Consider the following 17,037-nt stretch of genomic DNA (forward strand, 5'->3'; position numbering starts at 1 on the left):
AGGGCACCAGACCTCATTACAGATGGTTGTGAGCCACCATGTGGTTGCCGGGAATTGAACTCAGGACCTTTGGAAGAGCAGGCAATGCTCTTAACTACTGAGCCATCTCTCCAGCCCAAGGCAAAGACCTTTTAAGGCTCCCTAAAGCTGACCCTAATCCAAGGCCCATCAGGTGCAGTTCCAGAAACTTGCATATGAAGAATGATCCTGCTGAGCCTTTCCAGATCTGCCACCCTCCACTCCAGCCGCCACTCTTTCCAGATCCGCCACCCTCCATCCCAGCTGCCACTCTTCCCTCACAGAATAAAGCCAAGGGAGCAGATTCCCAGGAAACACCTGCTGCAGCTTTCCCCAGAAGCCAGGACATGAGCTGTTCAAGGGCAAAGCTCCCTGGGACAGGAACATATTCTTAAAAGCACAAACTTGCCATATAGATCTGGCTGCCCTAGAACTTTCCATGTAGACCAGGCTGATTTAGAACTCACAGAGACCTGTCTGTCTCTTCCTAAATGCTGGAATTAAAGGCATGTGCTGCCACATTCAGCTGGGACAAGGAACTTTTTAAAAATATTTATTTTCATTATTCTATATTATAGGTAGGCATGTGTGTCTGTATGTGTATACTGCCCACAGAGGCTAGAGGTGTCAGAACCCCTACAGCTAGAGTCATACATGGTTGTGAGCCACCTGACTTGGGTACTTGGAACTAATCTTGGGTCCTCTGGAAGACCCAAGAGCAAGAGTTCTTAATTACTGTGCCATCTTGTCCCAGCCGGTCCCAGGACGAGAGTCTTCAAGCCAGCCGCAGCCTGGCTATTGTGAGGGGTTCACAGCACAACCTTCCCACCGCTGGGACAGGCCCTCAATTGTGTTCCGCAGCATCTGCATCCAGTCATCCCCTCTCCGCATCGGGATGCAGCGCGTCTCCTTGTGCTCCAAGGCTAGGATCTCTGCAGGAGTCTGCGGAGTCAGTCCAGCAGCCTTGACTGCTTCTGGGAATTTAGCTGCAGAGGCAGAGGCCAGGCAGCACCGGGAGATGGTACTGAAGATGGGACAGGACAGGAGAGAACAGGTAGAATGATGGGGAAGGAGAAGATGGAGGAAGGAGGACCAGGGGAATGGTTAGGGGCGGGGGACAAGACAGAGACATGATTAGTACCTTGAACTTACCTGGATAAGCCTGCAAAGTTTCCTGATGAAGACCCAGCTCAGGCATCACCTCCCCTCATGACCTTGGATATAGTTCACACCTCTTCTAAGTGCAGTTGTAGTTTGGGGCACAGAACCCAATGCTCACCAATATCACTATCCTTAGTTTTGCCAAGCCCTGCTTAGAGAAGAGCTATGTCCCAGTGCCCCAGATCTCACTGCTGGTACCTGGACTGCCTATTGTTAGTCTGCTGGTAATGGTAGTTCACCGCTGTGGCTGAGTGGGGGCACAGCAGGTACTGGTTCTCCTTCCAGCAGCGGCCCATGGTCTGGGTGATGGCTTCATCAGACACCGACCCAGATGTCACTGCCTGGGAAAGCTGAAAGGTCAGAAGACAGGGGTGAATGTCAGGACTGGTGAATCACAGAAGGACTAAAAACCTCACTGTATCCACAGCCAGCACCAGGACTCAGACCAAACCCTGCTGTATCCACAGCCAGCACCAGGACTCAGACCAAACCCTGCTGTATCCACAGCCACACCGGCACCAGGACTCAGATGAATGCTACAGACTCAATACTGACCCGCCTCAGAGTAGAATCAGTTTCCGAGTTTTGAGCCAATTACAATTCGTTTGGTTTTTTTTTTTTTGAGACTGGGTTTCTCTGTAGCTTTGGAGACTGTCCTGGAACTAACTCTTGTAGACCATGCTGGCCCTGAACTGACAGATTTGCCTGCCTCTGCCTCCCAAATGCTGGGATTAAAGGACTGAGCAACCATCACCAGGCTCAATTATAGTTTTGAGCTTCTTAGCAGAAGGATTTGTAGAAGTTCTGGGTACACTTCAATGTTTTTAGATCATAAATCAAACTAGCACATAGTCTTGTTCTACAGCCGAATACAACGCAAGTCACGGGTGTTCAAATTGCCCATGGTGTGAGAGCTACCCGGTCAGTTCCCACCCTGCTTAGGAGCCCTTCCCTAGAAATCCTCCTAGTACTTACAGGCAGAGGAAAGGTTCCTTCTCAGCCTCCCTGAGCATTCAGAATGCCAGATAATTTCCTGAAGATGCTCTGTATTCTTACAACATAGCAAACACTATATGCGTACTCAGTGTCATCAGAGACCAAGTGGTCCATAGATTGTTTATATAGATATTTCCTGATTAGGGTCAGAAATGGCAACCAATATTTTTTTCCTCCTCATCCTCCTCCTCATCTTCTTCCTTTTTCTACTTCTGAGGATTGAATGCAGGACCTAATGCATACTAAGTATGTGCTCTACCACTTACATACATCACTTAGTGTGACAGCTGCATTTTCTCTTCATATTCCCAGCACCTAACCTAGTTCTTGAACCATAGCAGACAGATTGGATGGATGGATGGATGGGTGGGTGGGTGGATGGGTGGATGGATGGGTGGATGGATGGATGGATGGATGGGTGGGTGGATGTATGGGTGGATGGATGGATGGATGGATGGATGGGTGGGTGGATGGATGGATGGATAAATGCCCTTCCAGCAAATACAGTGTCCTCTGAGTACAGCCAGGGAGAAAATGAAGAAACAGAGGATATGATGATCAGTGTTAATGGAGGATCTCACTTACATAAGGAGAAGGAATATTGATTCCATGGCACAAACCATGGGCCAAACAAACTAATGTTTGGCTAAGCCAAAAGCAGCATAGGGCTGGAGAGATGGCTTAGTTATCTCTTGCAGAGAACCCAAATTTGGTTCTCAGCACCCACATGGTGGCTCACAACCATCCTGTTCCAGGGGATCTGATGCCCTCTTCTGGCCTCCACAGGCACTACATGCATAAGGTACACATACAATACACACAGGTAAACATTCATAAACATTAAATAAAAATAATGGAAAGTTTTTAAAGCAGTATAGATTCTAAAAGAGGGAAGTCCCACTTTAGTCTTCAAGGGCACAACTCAGGCCAGAAAACTATACCCAGTTTTGAGAAGAACCCTTCAGGAGGGACACTAACAAGAACAACTATGTCATGTAAAGGACTAAGTTAAAGGGAACTGGGAAGATCAAGTTGGCGAATGAGGATTCTCTTAAAGTAGAGGGCACTGAAGTAAAATCAGACTGTGCAATCTAGATGGAGCACATCCTAGAGCTTTGTGATGATGAGAGCTGCAGCGAGGTAGCTGTCCCAGTCACCTGGGGTGGGGGGTGCAGAGCCAGCAGGGCCACCCAGTGGGAATGAGGTACAGAAGTTTAAGGCATCACAGGCTGCATTCAAATAAAAGCAATGCTTTCTAACTAGTTCCCTAAAATAAATAAAACGTATTTATTAACTAAACAGAGTCTCTCCTCCTGCAGCAGAGAGACAGAGACAAAGTGATGAAGGAGAATCATCTGTCTATGTGTTACTTTCATTGGTTAATAAAGAAACTGCCTTGGCCCTTTGATAGGATAGAAAATTAGGTAGGCGGGGAAGACAGAACAGAATGCTGGGAGGAAGAAGGCAGTGAGGCAGACGCAATGAACCTCCGGCCCAAGATGGATGTAGGTTAGAATCTTCTCAGTAAGCCACCACCTCGTGGTGCCACACACATTAATAGAAATGGGTTAATCAAGATGTGAGAGTTAGCCAGTAAGAGGCTAGAGCTAATGGGCCAGGCAGTGTTTAAATGAATACAATTTGTGGGTTGTTATTATGGGTGTAAAGCTAGCCATGCAGGAGCCAGGCGGGACAAAAAGCAGGCCTGCCCGAAGCGCCTCACTACAACAAAGGAGAGAGACAAGGGCCAGAAAGAGCTATAGTCTCTGTCCATACCTGAAGGGCAGAATGACTTTGTCCTTGTTGTACAGGTATTGCTATTATTGCAAATTAACAACACTAATAAATAAAAATGGAACTAGTAACTGCATGGAGTTATGTATTCCCAGCAGTCTGGAAAGTGCCTCCCTTGTATCTAATCACCCAAGCTCACAGCAATCTTAGGAGACAGGCTTTCTTATTATCCCTGCTCTCCAGATGAGGAAACTGAGGGGCCACATTTATAAAGCTGGCTTAGTGTTCACAACTCTCCTCATCCAATCAGTGCCAGCTGTGAAGTTCCTGGATCCCCCTCCCTTGTGCAGACTTCCAACCCCAAATCTACCCAGTGGCTGCATCCTTCCCTTTCTCCGTGGGATGTCATAGGAGGAACAGCGTCTCCGTGCTTACAGATAAGCACTCGGGGAACCTAGGAGGTTTAGCACACAGGGTTTCTCTTTTGAGGGAAGAAATGTAATAACCACTATCTGTCCACCTAGAAGGCTGGATGTGGATGTGTTTACTAGCCTGGTGACCTTTGCTCTGTGCACCGGATTATCCCCCAGGCCCTTATCAGTAAATCTATAGAATCAATCTTTACAGACCTTACAAAGAGTTGCGATGTAGTAGTGCCTGATCTGTATTTAGCTTATTTGGTTCTCCAAGGAGATCTATGTATACTTTATTGTGTACACAGGACTGAATTAATCATCAAAAGAAAAGAATAATGTTCACCACATTGTGCTGTGCTTACGCATGCCTGAAATAAACCACTAGAGGCCAGACACCAGACATTTGAATCAACACTGTCTACCGAGTCTTGTTGAACTCAGCTGCCATCTTGCTTTGGTCAGATTGTTACTCTGCTGGCTATGGAAGTTGCAGAGACCCACCCCCACCGCATATGGCCAGTGACCAACCTTGCTATGTAGCTCCTTGGGTAGGTGCACACTTTGGGTTCTTTCAAACTGCACCATGAGGGCTCTTGTTGCCTGGCTGTCAAAGCCAGAGAGCAGCCAGAAGATTCTCTCCATGTTGTACGGCACCTGAGTGGAGAGACAGCGTCCCAGCACCCTCGTTTCAACCCTATCCAAGTCCCGCCCACCCCCACCCCCCAGCAGCTGCTCTTCTCCCCACAGGCCCACCTGAATGTCCATGGCGGATGCCAGGGTTGGCTTGACAACCTCACCCAGAGAGAAGTCTCCCTTCTGGACAGTCCTGTGGATGATGTCATTGCTGTTTACTGCCACAACCAGGCGGATAGGCAGGCCCATCTTCTGAGCAATGCACCCAGCTTGGGACAAGACAGGAAGACAAAAGGATTTTAGGACAAAAGTAAAGAATTTTTACTTTAAACCAAGCTTAATAAAAGCAGACAAACTCTTGTGCTGTTTGAAGATGAGAACAGAGAGAGACGGGAAGAGCCACAGGAGCAGAGAGAGAGATAAGGAGGAGGGCAACTGTGCCCTGCCCACTGCGGAAGAGGAGACAAATCCTACCAAACTGCAGAGCCCAGGTCTTTGCCTTCCACCTTGCTTTAGGGAGGGTAGCTAACTGTTCACTGCTGACACGCCAGGCTAGTGACACAGCTTCTGGGGCTTCTGTCTCTGTCATCTTGCTGTGGGAGCACAGAGATTACAGATATGTGCTACCACGTCCAGTTTTATGTCTAAAGATCCAAACTCAGACTTGTGTGGCAAACACTTCACCTACTGATTCCTGATGTGGGAGTGATTTCTTTCTAATCTGTTGCTTTCATTGGTTAATTAATAAAGAAACTGCCTAGGCCCATTTGATAGGCCAACCCTTAGATAGGTGGAGTAAACAGAACAGAATGCTGGGAGAAAGAAGCTGAATCAGGTGGTCGCCATGATTCTCCCATTCCAGACAGACGCAGGTTAAGATCTTCCCTGGTAAGCCACCTCGTGGGCTACACAGATTATTAGAAATGGGTTAGATCAATATGTAAGAGCTAGCCAATAAGAGGCTGGAACTAATGGGCCAGGCAGTGTTTAAAAGAATACAGTTTAGCAGGGCGGTGGTGGCGCACGCCTTTAATCCCAGCACTCGGGAGGCAGAGGCAGGTGGATCTCTGTGAGTTTGAGACCAGCCTGGTCTATAAGAGCTAGTTCCAGGACAGGCTCCAAAACCACAGAGAAACCCTGTCTCGAAAAAACCAAAAAAAAAAAAAAAAAAAAGAATACAGTTTCTGTGTAATTATTTCGGGTAAAGCTAGCCAGGTGGCGGGACACAGCCTGCCGCTCCTATTTCAACAAATTCCATCTCCAGGCCCTTACTTTTTGGAGGGCAGTGGGAATATTCATCACTATCACCCTAAATTGTGTAAAGCCCATTCATACTCTTGTGTCACTTGATCCTCACGGAAACTTTACAGTGCCCTTCAATGATGAGGGAAAAAGGATGCTCAGGAGCGCCCAAAGACTTGATCAAATGGGTCCTTAGGAAAAATGCCATATGGGAATGTCCTCTCTGGGTATTGCCCATGCTTTAGTTTGTGCCAAGTGCTATGAAGGGCACAGCTATAGGTGGCATCACTAGCTTGAAGCGAAGCACGCTGGGTAGTGGGGAAGCCAGCCGTCCTTGCCAGCTGCCGGCCCACTATCATCTCTGTCTTCCTTTAAGAAGCCAAGGAGTCTCCTAACCACCATGATGCTTTTGTTATTTCACCTAATTTACCCTGATGCCTAGAGAAGCAATGCAATAGACAGAGCTAACACCACCGACTTCTCAAGAGAAGGCAAGGATGTGGACTCCAGTCTACCTGGGCTGTCAGCCTAGCTCCACTACCAACCAGCTGTGTAAATGGGAAGCTAACGTCTGTGTCCAGTTCCTCATTCTAAAACGGTAAGAATAATGCAGATGGAAGTTGAGTGCAGACTCAACTGACCAGGAATCAAAACTATCCAAAGTAGGCTGTGGTGATACATCCTATAATCCCAACATTTGGGAAGCTGAGGCAGGAGGATGGAGACTTCCCAGGCCAGCCCGGGCTATACTGAGTTCAAAGGCAGCCTGAGTTACATAGTGAGAACCTATCTCAAGAAAAAATAATTGCACCTGTATTAAACATGTTCAGACTCTGTCTTGCAAATACTCCTTACAGCGCAATGGCCATTTAGGGTAAATTAGATGAAATAACAAAAGCATCATGGTGGTTAGATAGCGCCTGCATACTGTATGCCATTTTACATCATCCAGAGGTGGTTTAAAGTACTCAGCTGCACATATGTGCATGTAGGTCATATGCAAACACCATGCCATTTTACAGAAGGGATTTTGGTACCCGCAGGGTCCTAGAACCTACTGTCCACGCACATCAGGAGACAGCCATGGTTTCTAGTCCCATGAAAAGCAGTTAGTACAGCAGCACCTGTTGCACAGTTAATGCTTGAGAATGTTCCTTAGTGTTCGGTGCCAGGCAGCTGGACAGCACTGTCTCTGGACAAAGTTCACACGCGCCCAACAGCCATGCTCGCTCCTCACAGGTGGCTCTGAGCACGTGATCAGCCAGCCTTTCACAGCTGAGTAACTCTCTAATGCTCAGCTAGTAAAGGGCAGAGCCAAGGCCAGACCTCCTGATGCCATGGCCCCAGGGTAATGAGAACACACTGTGCTATGGCCCAAAGCAGGTGTGCCTCAACATGCAGTGGGCAGAGTAAGAAGTGAAGTGCAAATTTGGGGAAAGGACACCGAGCTGTTTGTGGCTGAGCCGTGACTTGTCTACTATCTACTGTGTAAGTAAGCACAGGTTAGGCTGCTGAAATTCCCCAGGTTGAATCCTCAATCTCCTCCCACTGCAGTACCCTAGACTGTTCTGTTCCCATCCTCTGGAGCTGGAAGAAACCTAGGGCATCCCATGTGGTTTTCTGTCCTCTTTAGAATAAAAACACAACCTTCTTTTGCTCCACATTTGTAGGCAAAAGACAGCTTGAAAGGCTAGGTGCTTTCTAGAAAGTCTGTTTGCATCCCTGGGTCTCCTTACCTGCAAGGTTACCCCCAGCTCCTGTTGGCACAACCACCTCCACAGGGGGTAGGGGGTGCGTGTCCAAGGAGGGCGCACACTGGAAATAAGCAAAGAAGTGGTGTGCCATCTGCACCAGGACCCGAGACCAGTTGATGGAGTTCAAGCTCATCAGGTTGTGCCTCTGGACAAAAGGCACATCAGCAAACACGGCCTTGATGGGTTCATCGAGTTCATCACTGTTTCCTTCCACTGCCAGGGAGAGAGAAGAAGGCAGCTCTCAGGAGCAGCAGGAGGCCTGGGCAGTCACACTGGGCTCCACCAAGGCCTTCCCGGGCTGGGCCCATCCTCTCCCTTCTGACCCAGACTTTGCTTCCTTCACTTTCACTTGGCTTGGCCTGGCTTCCCAGGCTCTGTATAAGCTCCTCGGGGATAGAATCCAGGCCACTTTTTCTAGTGACTCTGAGCATTTGTCCTCACTTGAGAGAAGAGAAAATGTGGCCAGAACTATTTCCAATGGTCTTGCATTCTATAAAATAAGATATTCTAAAATCAGCCTTCTGGGATATTGGGAAAAGAATTCCCCTTGTATTCCAAGCCTTTACTATTCCATGAAGAGTATGTCCTTCACTCTTCTGGAAAGGAGGAGGGGGTTTACTCAACAGAAAGATGTGAACCCTACTGGGGCTGGGGGGAAATGGTTACGTCTCTCCTGTGGGTGAAGTGTGGGTGGCCTGATCCCTGCTGCTATGTGCTAGGTAAGCTTGCTTGGGCAGAACTTCCCTGAAGCTGTGCACATTGGTTTAATTTATGGGGTGAATTATTGGGCAAATTTTCCACCAGTCTAACATATCAATACCCCAATCAAGCTGCCTCAGTAATTGCACCAGGGTCAACCCTTACCTGATATCTGTATCTAATTCTCCACTTGGATCCATATCTCAAGGTGGGGTGTATATATGTGTACATGTAAGGGTTACTGGGGACAGTACCAGGACAGCCACTTGGGCTGTAAACCCTTCTCTCAACATCACTGTAGAGCAGCAATGAAGATGGGGACTTCTGTAAGTCCACACGTACACACCAAGCAGCCCAGTCCAGTAGTGGTGGCCCATTGCTTTGCTAAAGCCGAGCCAATTTGATCCCATGGGGTCAGGAGTCGGATCCAAGATGGACATGTGAGATGTTCAGGTCACTGAGACTCAGAAGGACATTTACTGGGGAGCTAGAGAAACCACCCCTGCTTTTAAGGAAGATCCAGAGGAAAAGGGAGACTTGGTTACCTCAAGTCTCCATTCTGTGACCTCAAGAGGAAGGAACCTAGGATTGGGGAGGGCAGAGCAGAGACTGGGAAGTACTGGGTTCCTGATGGTAATGCTGAGTCTGAGAATCAACCAAGTGAGAGCCTACTTCACCCCTGGGCATTGCAGTTACAGAAGCTGGGAACTGTTCTTCCAGACAGACTGAGTTGGATTTTCTGTTACTTCCAGTTTAAAAAAATATATACTATAATCCATGAACATCTACTGTCTACTAAGTACTTGGTGCTTAGGAATCACACAATGCACATGGAAATTATCACCTTTGTAAACCCAGGGTTGGGTAACAGACTTGCTGTGTGTCTTTGTTACTCTTCTATTGCTGTTACAAGATACTATGACCAATGCAACTTGTAGAAGAAAGACATTTGGGGTCTTACAGTTTTAGAGGGCTAGAGTCCATTACCACTATGGCTATAGCACTGGGGGCAGGCATGGCACTGGAGCGGTAGCTGAGAGCTTACATCCTTGTCCATAAGCACGAGGCAGAGAGAGAGAGAGAGAGAGAGAGAGAGAGAGAGAGAGAGAGAGAGACTGCTAATTGGGAATGGCTGTGGGCTTTGCCCACTCCAGTGACAACTCTATCAAGGTCACACCTAATCCTCCCAAGCAATTTTACCAACCAAGGACCAAGCGCTCAAATATACAGGGGCCATTCTCATTCAAACCACCACATTCCACTCCCTGGCCCCCATGGGCTTGTGGCCATATCATAAAGCAAAAGGCATTTAGTGAAACTTCAAAAGTCCCCACAATCTATCAGTCTCAAGACTGTTGAAAAATCCAAAGCCCAACTCTCTTCTGAGACTCAGGCACTCTCTTCATTGTAAGACTCTGTAAACTAAAAAAAAAAAAAAAAAAAAAAAAATATGTATTTCCAAAATACTATATACCACATAAGCATGACAGACTGAGTTTGATCTCAGGTGTGCATTCAAAGGCAGAAGAAAAGAAATGACTCCACAAAGCTGTCTTCTGACCTTCATGTGGCCCCTGTGTTGTGTACATCCAGTCATGATGACAATGAATTAGTAAAGTTTAAACTGGGTGTCCATGAATCCATCCCCACTCCTTGAGTTCACAAAGGGAAAACACGTCTTTCTCGTTACCCCTGAATCTACACACATCCTCTTAACAGCCAAGCCAGACGCCTCAAAGAAGGAGAGAACATGGGCAGCATTGCTTATGAACGAGCTTGATGTCTTTAAAGCCTGCAGAACTATCTCCTCGACACACAGAACAGAAATACCTGAGCTCTGATAATCATGGCATGCTCCGCTTATTATCAACCACACAGCTGCCACTATTTCACAGGTGGGCAATGCTCTCCACTTCCCACGTGAAGATTTCATCTGTGGCAGTTCTCTGCTTTCATGCTAGGAAAAGGCAGTCCTAGACCTATGACTAGCAAACTTGGCATGTGGAAAACAACAGGGGCCCTCAGGAGCCCAAACATTCTTCATCAAAGTCTCACAATGACCATAGGAAAAATTCAGCCAGGTATGGGCAATCACCAAGGCCAGTGTGCAGGAGTTTGCCAACAATGGATTAGCCAAACCATGGACTTTACACTGGAACGCACATGTGCTTGCCAAAGAAAAGAGCAGAGGGCCTTTTCCTCTGCGCTGCTGCAGCTAGACAGAGCACTCGTGCTTCTCTCATGGGAGGACTTCTTCCCAGGGTCTGGGCTCCTTGTCAACATTGCTATATTAACGTCAGATCATCCTCTATGGGGTTTGTCTTAGTTACTACTCTATTGCTGTGAAGAGACACCATGGCCAAGGCAATTACAAAAGGAAGTCTTTAATTGGGGACTTGTTTATATTTCAGAGGATTAGTTCTAGATCATCATGGCAGGAAACAGCAGCAAGCAAGCAGGCATGGGGTTGGAGCAATGACTGAGTTTACATTTGATTCACTGGCAGAAGTGAGAGAGAGAGAGAGAGAGAGAGAGAGAGAGAGAGAGAGAGAGAGATTGGGCACCCACCTGACCTAAACTTTTGAAACCTCAAAACCTATCCCCAGTGACGCACCTCCAACAAAGGGAACCCTCCTCCAACAGAACTACAGCTCCTAATCCTTCCCAAACAGCTCTACTAACTGGGGACCAAGCATTCAAACATATGAGCTTATGGGGGCCATTTTCACTGAGAACACCACAGGACTATACCAGGACCCAGGCAAGCTGTAGAAGGAATTCTATTTTTATTTATTTTTTTTAAATTTATTTTATCTTATGTGCTTGGGTGTTTTGCCTGCATGTATGTCTGTGTACCATATGCATACAGTGCCCACGCAGGTTCTAGGGGGCATCAGATCCCACTGGAACTGCTGTTATAGATAGTGGTGAGCTGCATGTGGGTGCTGGGACTTGAACCCTGTCCTCTAGAAGAGTAGCCAGTGCTCTTAACCCCTCAGCCATCTCTGTCATTAATGTCATTATTGATTGATTGATTATTACAACATTTCCTGTGTATCAAGTGTATCAAGTTCCAGGCTGCATGCATGGTCAGAGTGTGTAAAACCCCAACCAAGACCTCTAAAGCTACCATTCCCATGAAAGTTAAGCTCTTCATCATATGACCAACTATAGCAGAACTGGTAGCAGGTAGCACCGAGCAGCTTCATATTTTAATATTTGGCTCTGTTTACATGCATGACCTAGGAGTCTGTCCCCTAAGGAAGGGTATGAACTGCCAAAATGCACTGACATGGTCTCTCAACTATGAAATATGTTTGTGCCCACAACACTTTAGTGCCCAAAACTAAGCAAGTGCTTGGCTTAAGTTATGGTTCTACATGGCTGCCTACATGTAGACCTGCACAGAGGCAGCCCTGACAGATACCTGAACCAGCAGCAACCGTTCAACACAGTGCAAGTTTAAAGCCATGTGCCAGCTAGTGTGGAAAACTGTGAAGCCCAGAACCTTCCCAAAGCTAAGCCAAGGCACCTCCATACACAGCTAATCCCACCTATGAAAACAGCCAGTAAAGCCAGGACCGCTCAACCCCTGCACCTACCTCCAAACACATGGACATTCTCCATCAGCACTGTTGTCATCTGGAGCTCCTGAATCTTTGTGCAAAGGCCTTTGGGCAATAGAACAATGATGTCCATATTCTTGCATCCCTGAACACTCTCAATGGAAGCACTTCCCGTGTCCCCAGAAGTTCCTAGAAAGGAGACCGACCCCTCCCTTTAGAACAAGGGGAATGGATAAAGAATGAAATTGACCTTTAAATATTGGTGCCCAATGCAGCAACAAATGGTTTTCAAATACTTGAAAGACAGGTGCTTAGTACTTAGCCCAGGGTCCTTAAATATGCTAATAAAATTCAGGACATTAACAAGTATTCTGTATACCTAAAATTATTATGAGAAGTATCCACATCCTTTAGCAGACTGACAAAGGGAACTATGATACCTAATCTTGTCGACTTGATGGTGTTTAGAATCACCATGGAAACATACATGTGGTCGTGTCTATAAGGGCATTTCCAGAAAGGTTAGACTGAAAAGGGAAGGCCAACCCTGAACGTAGGCAGAACCACTCTATGAGCTATGGTCCTGGACAAAATAAAGCCAAGAAAGAAAGATGAGCACCAGCATCCATACTACTTGCTGCTAGACTGCTGAGACAATGTAACAGATGCCTCAAGCCCCTGCCACCACGCCTTCCCTGCCATGTGAACCACACTCTCAAACCCAACTGTGAGCAGCAAACCTTCCTCCCTTAAGTGGCTTCTGTCAGGTATGTTGTCACAGCAATGAGAAAATTAACCAATGCAGAATCTGTGGCATAAAAATAGGCTAGAAACCCTCTAAAAGCTGGCTCTCAACCTTCCGAAGGTTGAGACCCTTTAATACAGTTCCTCATATTGTGGTGACCCTCAACCATAAAATTATTTTCATTGCTACTTTATAACTATAATTTTGCTACTGTTATGAATCACAATGTAAATATCTGTGTTTTCTGAGGGTCCTAGGGAACCCCTGTGAAAGGGTCGTCATCCAACCCCAAAAGGAACATGGCCACACAGGCTGAGAACTGCTGATCCACAAGAACTGATAGCATAAGCCTTAAGAGGCTCAATCCTGTGCATGGGCATACTTCAGCTGGGGTGCTAAAGGACCCTGCCCCTCCCCACACCCACCTACAACAATGGTGACATGCTTCTTCCTCTTCTGCAGGAAGTACTGCAGGAACTGAGCTGTGCAGGATAGGGACAGGTCCTTAAAGGCATATGTGGCCCCATGCCACAGCTCCAATATGTTCAGCCCATTCTTCAGCCTGCACAGATGGACCACATCTTTGTGGCGGAATCGGTTGAAAGCTTGGTCAATCAGATCTGTGAGAGTAGAGATTGGACAGCAGGTGAAGGCATTATCTCTTCAAGTTATCTTTCTGCCTCTATAAATTTTTTAACTCTCATTGCCAGCTAAAAAGTCCAGAAAATCTGATCTTAAATGACATTTTTAGGAACAATTGTAAAGGTCTAGAAAAATCTGGGGGACATGTATTAAGCTGCCCATATATTCCTCAAATACCCCAGAGACTAGAACTGGCTCTAGAAAACATCTAGTTTTCATTTTGCATACTTTTTAATTTAATCTTTGCTGTGGAAGCACATTCTGCTCCTTCAGCCAATAGCCTTTAAGATACCAGCCCACTTAGGCGTGGTCTCATACTGTAAAAGCAGCAGTAACTGTGTGCCTGCTCCCTTGCTTCCAGCTCCCTCTTCCGGCTGATAGACTCTGTTCCTGTTCGTGCTGTTCATGCAGAGGACTGTTGTCTAGGACAGTGATCTGTAAGTTTAACCCTTTTATTATTCATAATTCTGAACTGGTGTGGGATTGTTTTGTGAGTTACACCATCAAATCTTTTTATTGTATTTTTATTTATCTTATATGAATGGGTAAAAACCTGCATGTATGTACCATGTGTGTGCAGTGCCTGAAGAGGCCAGAAGAGGGAGTCAGATTCCCTGGAGCTAGAGTCACAGATGGTTATGAGCCAGCATGTGGATCATGGGAACTGAATCCAGGTTCTCTGGAAGAGCAGCCAGTGCCTTTAACTATTGAGCCGTCTTCCCAGCTTATTTGAGTCTTTATAAGCATGTACTTTAATAGAAGATCAAATCGTAGATCAAATAAGCAGTTTCAGCCTCCTAATTTTCTTCCCTAAAGATAGAAGTGTTGTTAGCTTGTTCTCTGCACTAAATCTCATGTCTGTGGTGCCAGGACTTGGGCATAGCTGATATACAAACTTAGTCACAGTCTAGAACATCTGTTGTGGACCACACCTGAGATCTTATTAAAATGTGGACTCTAGGTGAACGTGTCTGAGCTGACTTTGAAATGTCTAACCCTGCCCAGGGGACATCATCACTGTTGGTTATGTGCAGTCCTTCCTCCTCCCAAACTACAAGACCTACCATGACTTTTGTCAACTTGACACAAGCCTAGACACATCTGGGAAAAGAGAATATCAACTGTGGTATTGCCTCTGTCAGACCGGCTGGTAGGAAAGTCTGAGGGGATTTTCTTGTTTCATGACTGATGTGGGAGGTGCTCAGCTCTCTGGAGGTGGTGTCACCCCTGCGCAGGTGGTTCAGGCGTGTATAAGAAGGAAGGATAAACAAGCCATGGAGAACAAGCAGTATTTTTCCACGTCTTCTACTTCAGTTCCTGCCCTTGACTTCCCTCAGTAATAGGGCATGACCAGAGAGTTGTATGTTGAAAGAAACCTTTTCCTCCCCAAATTGCTTTGGTCATGATGTTTTACCACATCAACAGAAATGCTGACTAAAATATTACCCCATGGATTTTCATCTTGTCAAGTGTCACCTGAGAACCAACAGCTGTAGTCAGACATAGGCACTTAATAGAAAGGCAGGATCCTTACACCCAACCCTGTGATTTCTGAATGGCTTCTGTGGACTCATTTGTTTGAATGCTTGGTCCACACAAGGTGGAACTGTTTGGGAAGGATTAGTTCACTGGGGTGAACTGGGTGGACTTTGAGGTTCCAAAAGCCCATATCATCCTCAGTTAGCTCTCTCTGCCTCATGCTTGTAGATCAAGATGAGCTACTGAGCTACTGCTTCGGCACCATGCCTGCAGCCATGCTCCCTACCATGATGATCATGAACTCTAACCATCCCAAGCTGTAAGTCCCAAATAAACTCTTTTTTCTCTAAGTTGCCTTGATGGTGACTCATCACAGCATAGCAAAATAACTAAGACATATCCAAATCTACTGAATTAGAGTCTGCTTTTAAAATAGAGCTCCTTGAGGGAAATTAATTGCACATTCCAGCTTGAGACAACCTGTTCCAGGTCACTCAACAAGACAAAATAGTCATCTAGGCGTCTGGATGAACGAGAGAGACATTCATCAACACTCACCGTTTAGGTCATCTCTTGGAATGAGCTCTAGGCCAATGAAGAGGGCACACAGCTCCTTCACCAGGCTGCGATAGGAAAGCGTGCTCCAGCGACGCAGGGTCTCTCTGTCCAGCTGTGGGAGCTCCTCTGGCACATAGAGGCCCCCATCTGGTGCATAGCCAGAGAAGAGGGCTCCCTCAAAGTTGACCCGTGGGGCCATTCCCCGGGTGCTGGTGTACCACATGATCCTGGAAGCCTGCAGAGGAAGAGTCCCAGAGGTGGCTGGTATTCAAGCTCCTGGCACCCCACAGGATGAACCTGAGTATACACAGCCCTCTGGCCTAATGTATGAGCCATCACTCACTGGGATATGCATCGCAGACATAGCTTTGGCAGCCTTAATCTGAATCTCATCTCAGTTTTGTCAAGTCTTGTGTAAATTATGATCCTTCTGATCAAAACAGGCAACTCCACTGAGCCCACTACCTCCAGGTGTAAGTACTGAAGCATGCTGGGAAAAAGAGAACCACAACCCTTACCAGTGACCAAGGAAACCTTGGAATGGAGAAAGATCATAGCAATAGCAGGTAGCTGCCATTTTCGACAGGCTTCTTAGTAGGGAAAAGACCAGAATATCTGATTGGCAAAGCTGGTGTGGATGTGGGGAAAGGGTGACAGTTATTCACTGCTGGTGGAAGTGCAAGCCTTTGCCACCACTATAGAAGCTGGTATGGCAATTCCTCAAAAAGCTAGAAATGAATCTACCATATGAGTGTCCCAAAGGAGGCTCGATCCATTACAAAGATACTGGCTCATCCGTGATCATTGCTACTCTATTTACAACCTACATGAATGGGTAATTGGGAGTCAGTTTTCGTCAGGGATGCAGGTTCTGAGAGGCTACCCATGCTCCAGTAGATGCTCCCAGACCTACGTACTAAATGGACCTGTGGGGCTTTTGTTTGTTTTTGTTTTTTAAAGGAGGGAGAGCACGTGAAATTGGAAGGGAAAAGTGGTGGGGAGGAACCAGAGGGGGAAGGAATGGGACAGATATTTGATCAAAACATGTTATAAGCATGTATGAATACTAAACAAAATACATGTTTTTTTTTAAAATTGCAAGTCCCATGTCCCAGGAGACCCTCAATCCTAGGCAAATTAGGAAAGTTAGGCATTATTACCAATAACCTGTGGCCTACCTCAGAGCCTAATTCTAGAAGGCTGCAGCATAGCTTGAATACTGCCTTTGAAACTCTCTAGCCATGGCTAATTGGCTCTGGCTCCTGGCATGGATTCAGGGCCTTCTGTTCCTTAGAATGGGACAGAGATCACAACAGAATTTAGGGGTTCCCATGTTAAAGCCCCACAGTAACTAGGGTGATCAGTTTGACTACACATAACTCCCAATACCACTT

At 46.6% G+C, this 17,037-nt stretch overlaps 1 protein-coding gene across 4 annotated transcripts in view; it reads right to left on the reverse strand.

The window, feature by feature from the left end:
• The window catches only part of Thnsl2 (threonine synthase like 2), a 19,518-nt gene continuing 2,481 nt past the window's right edge, over positions 1-17,037 (reverse strand). For 3 of the 4 annotated variants that reach the window (XM_041638056.1, XM_041638039.1, XM_041638048.1), the window contains exons 2-9: positions 15,644-15,878; positions 13,390-13,584; positions 12,256-12,408; positions 7,937-8,167; positions 5,079-5,227; positions 4,854-4,979; positions 1,378-1,529; positions 1-1,042 (exon numbers count right to left, since the gene is read on the reverse strand). In XM_041638056.1, the coding sequence (XP_041493990.1) occupies positions 814-1,042; positions 1,378-1,529; positions 4,854-4,979; positions 5,079-5,227; positions 7,937-8,167; positions 12,256-12,408; positions 13,390-13,584; positions 15,644-15,866 (1,458 nt within the window). In that variant the 5' untranslated portion in view covers positions 15,867-15,878 and the 3' untranslated portion in view covers positions 1-813. The remainder of the gene's footprint in view (positions 1,043-1,377; positions 1,530-4,853; positions 4,980-5,078; positions 5,228-7,936; positions 8,168-12,255; positions 12,409-13,389; positions 13,585-15,643; positions 15,879-17,037) is intronic. The other variant, XM_041638065.1, reaches the window with a different exon arrangement.

The sequence above is a fragment of the Microtus oregoni genome, unplaced genomic scaffold (genome assembly GCF_018167655.1).
Source record: "Microtus oregoni isolate MIOR12 unplaced genomic scaffold, Mior012 000002F_ref0000024, whole genome shotgun sequence".
Classification (NCBI taxonomy): Eukaryota; Metazoa; Chordata; class Mammalia; order Rodentia; family Cricetidae; genus Microtus; species Microtus oregoni.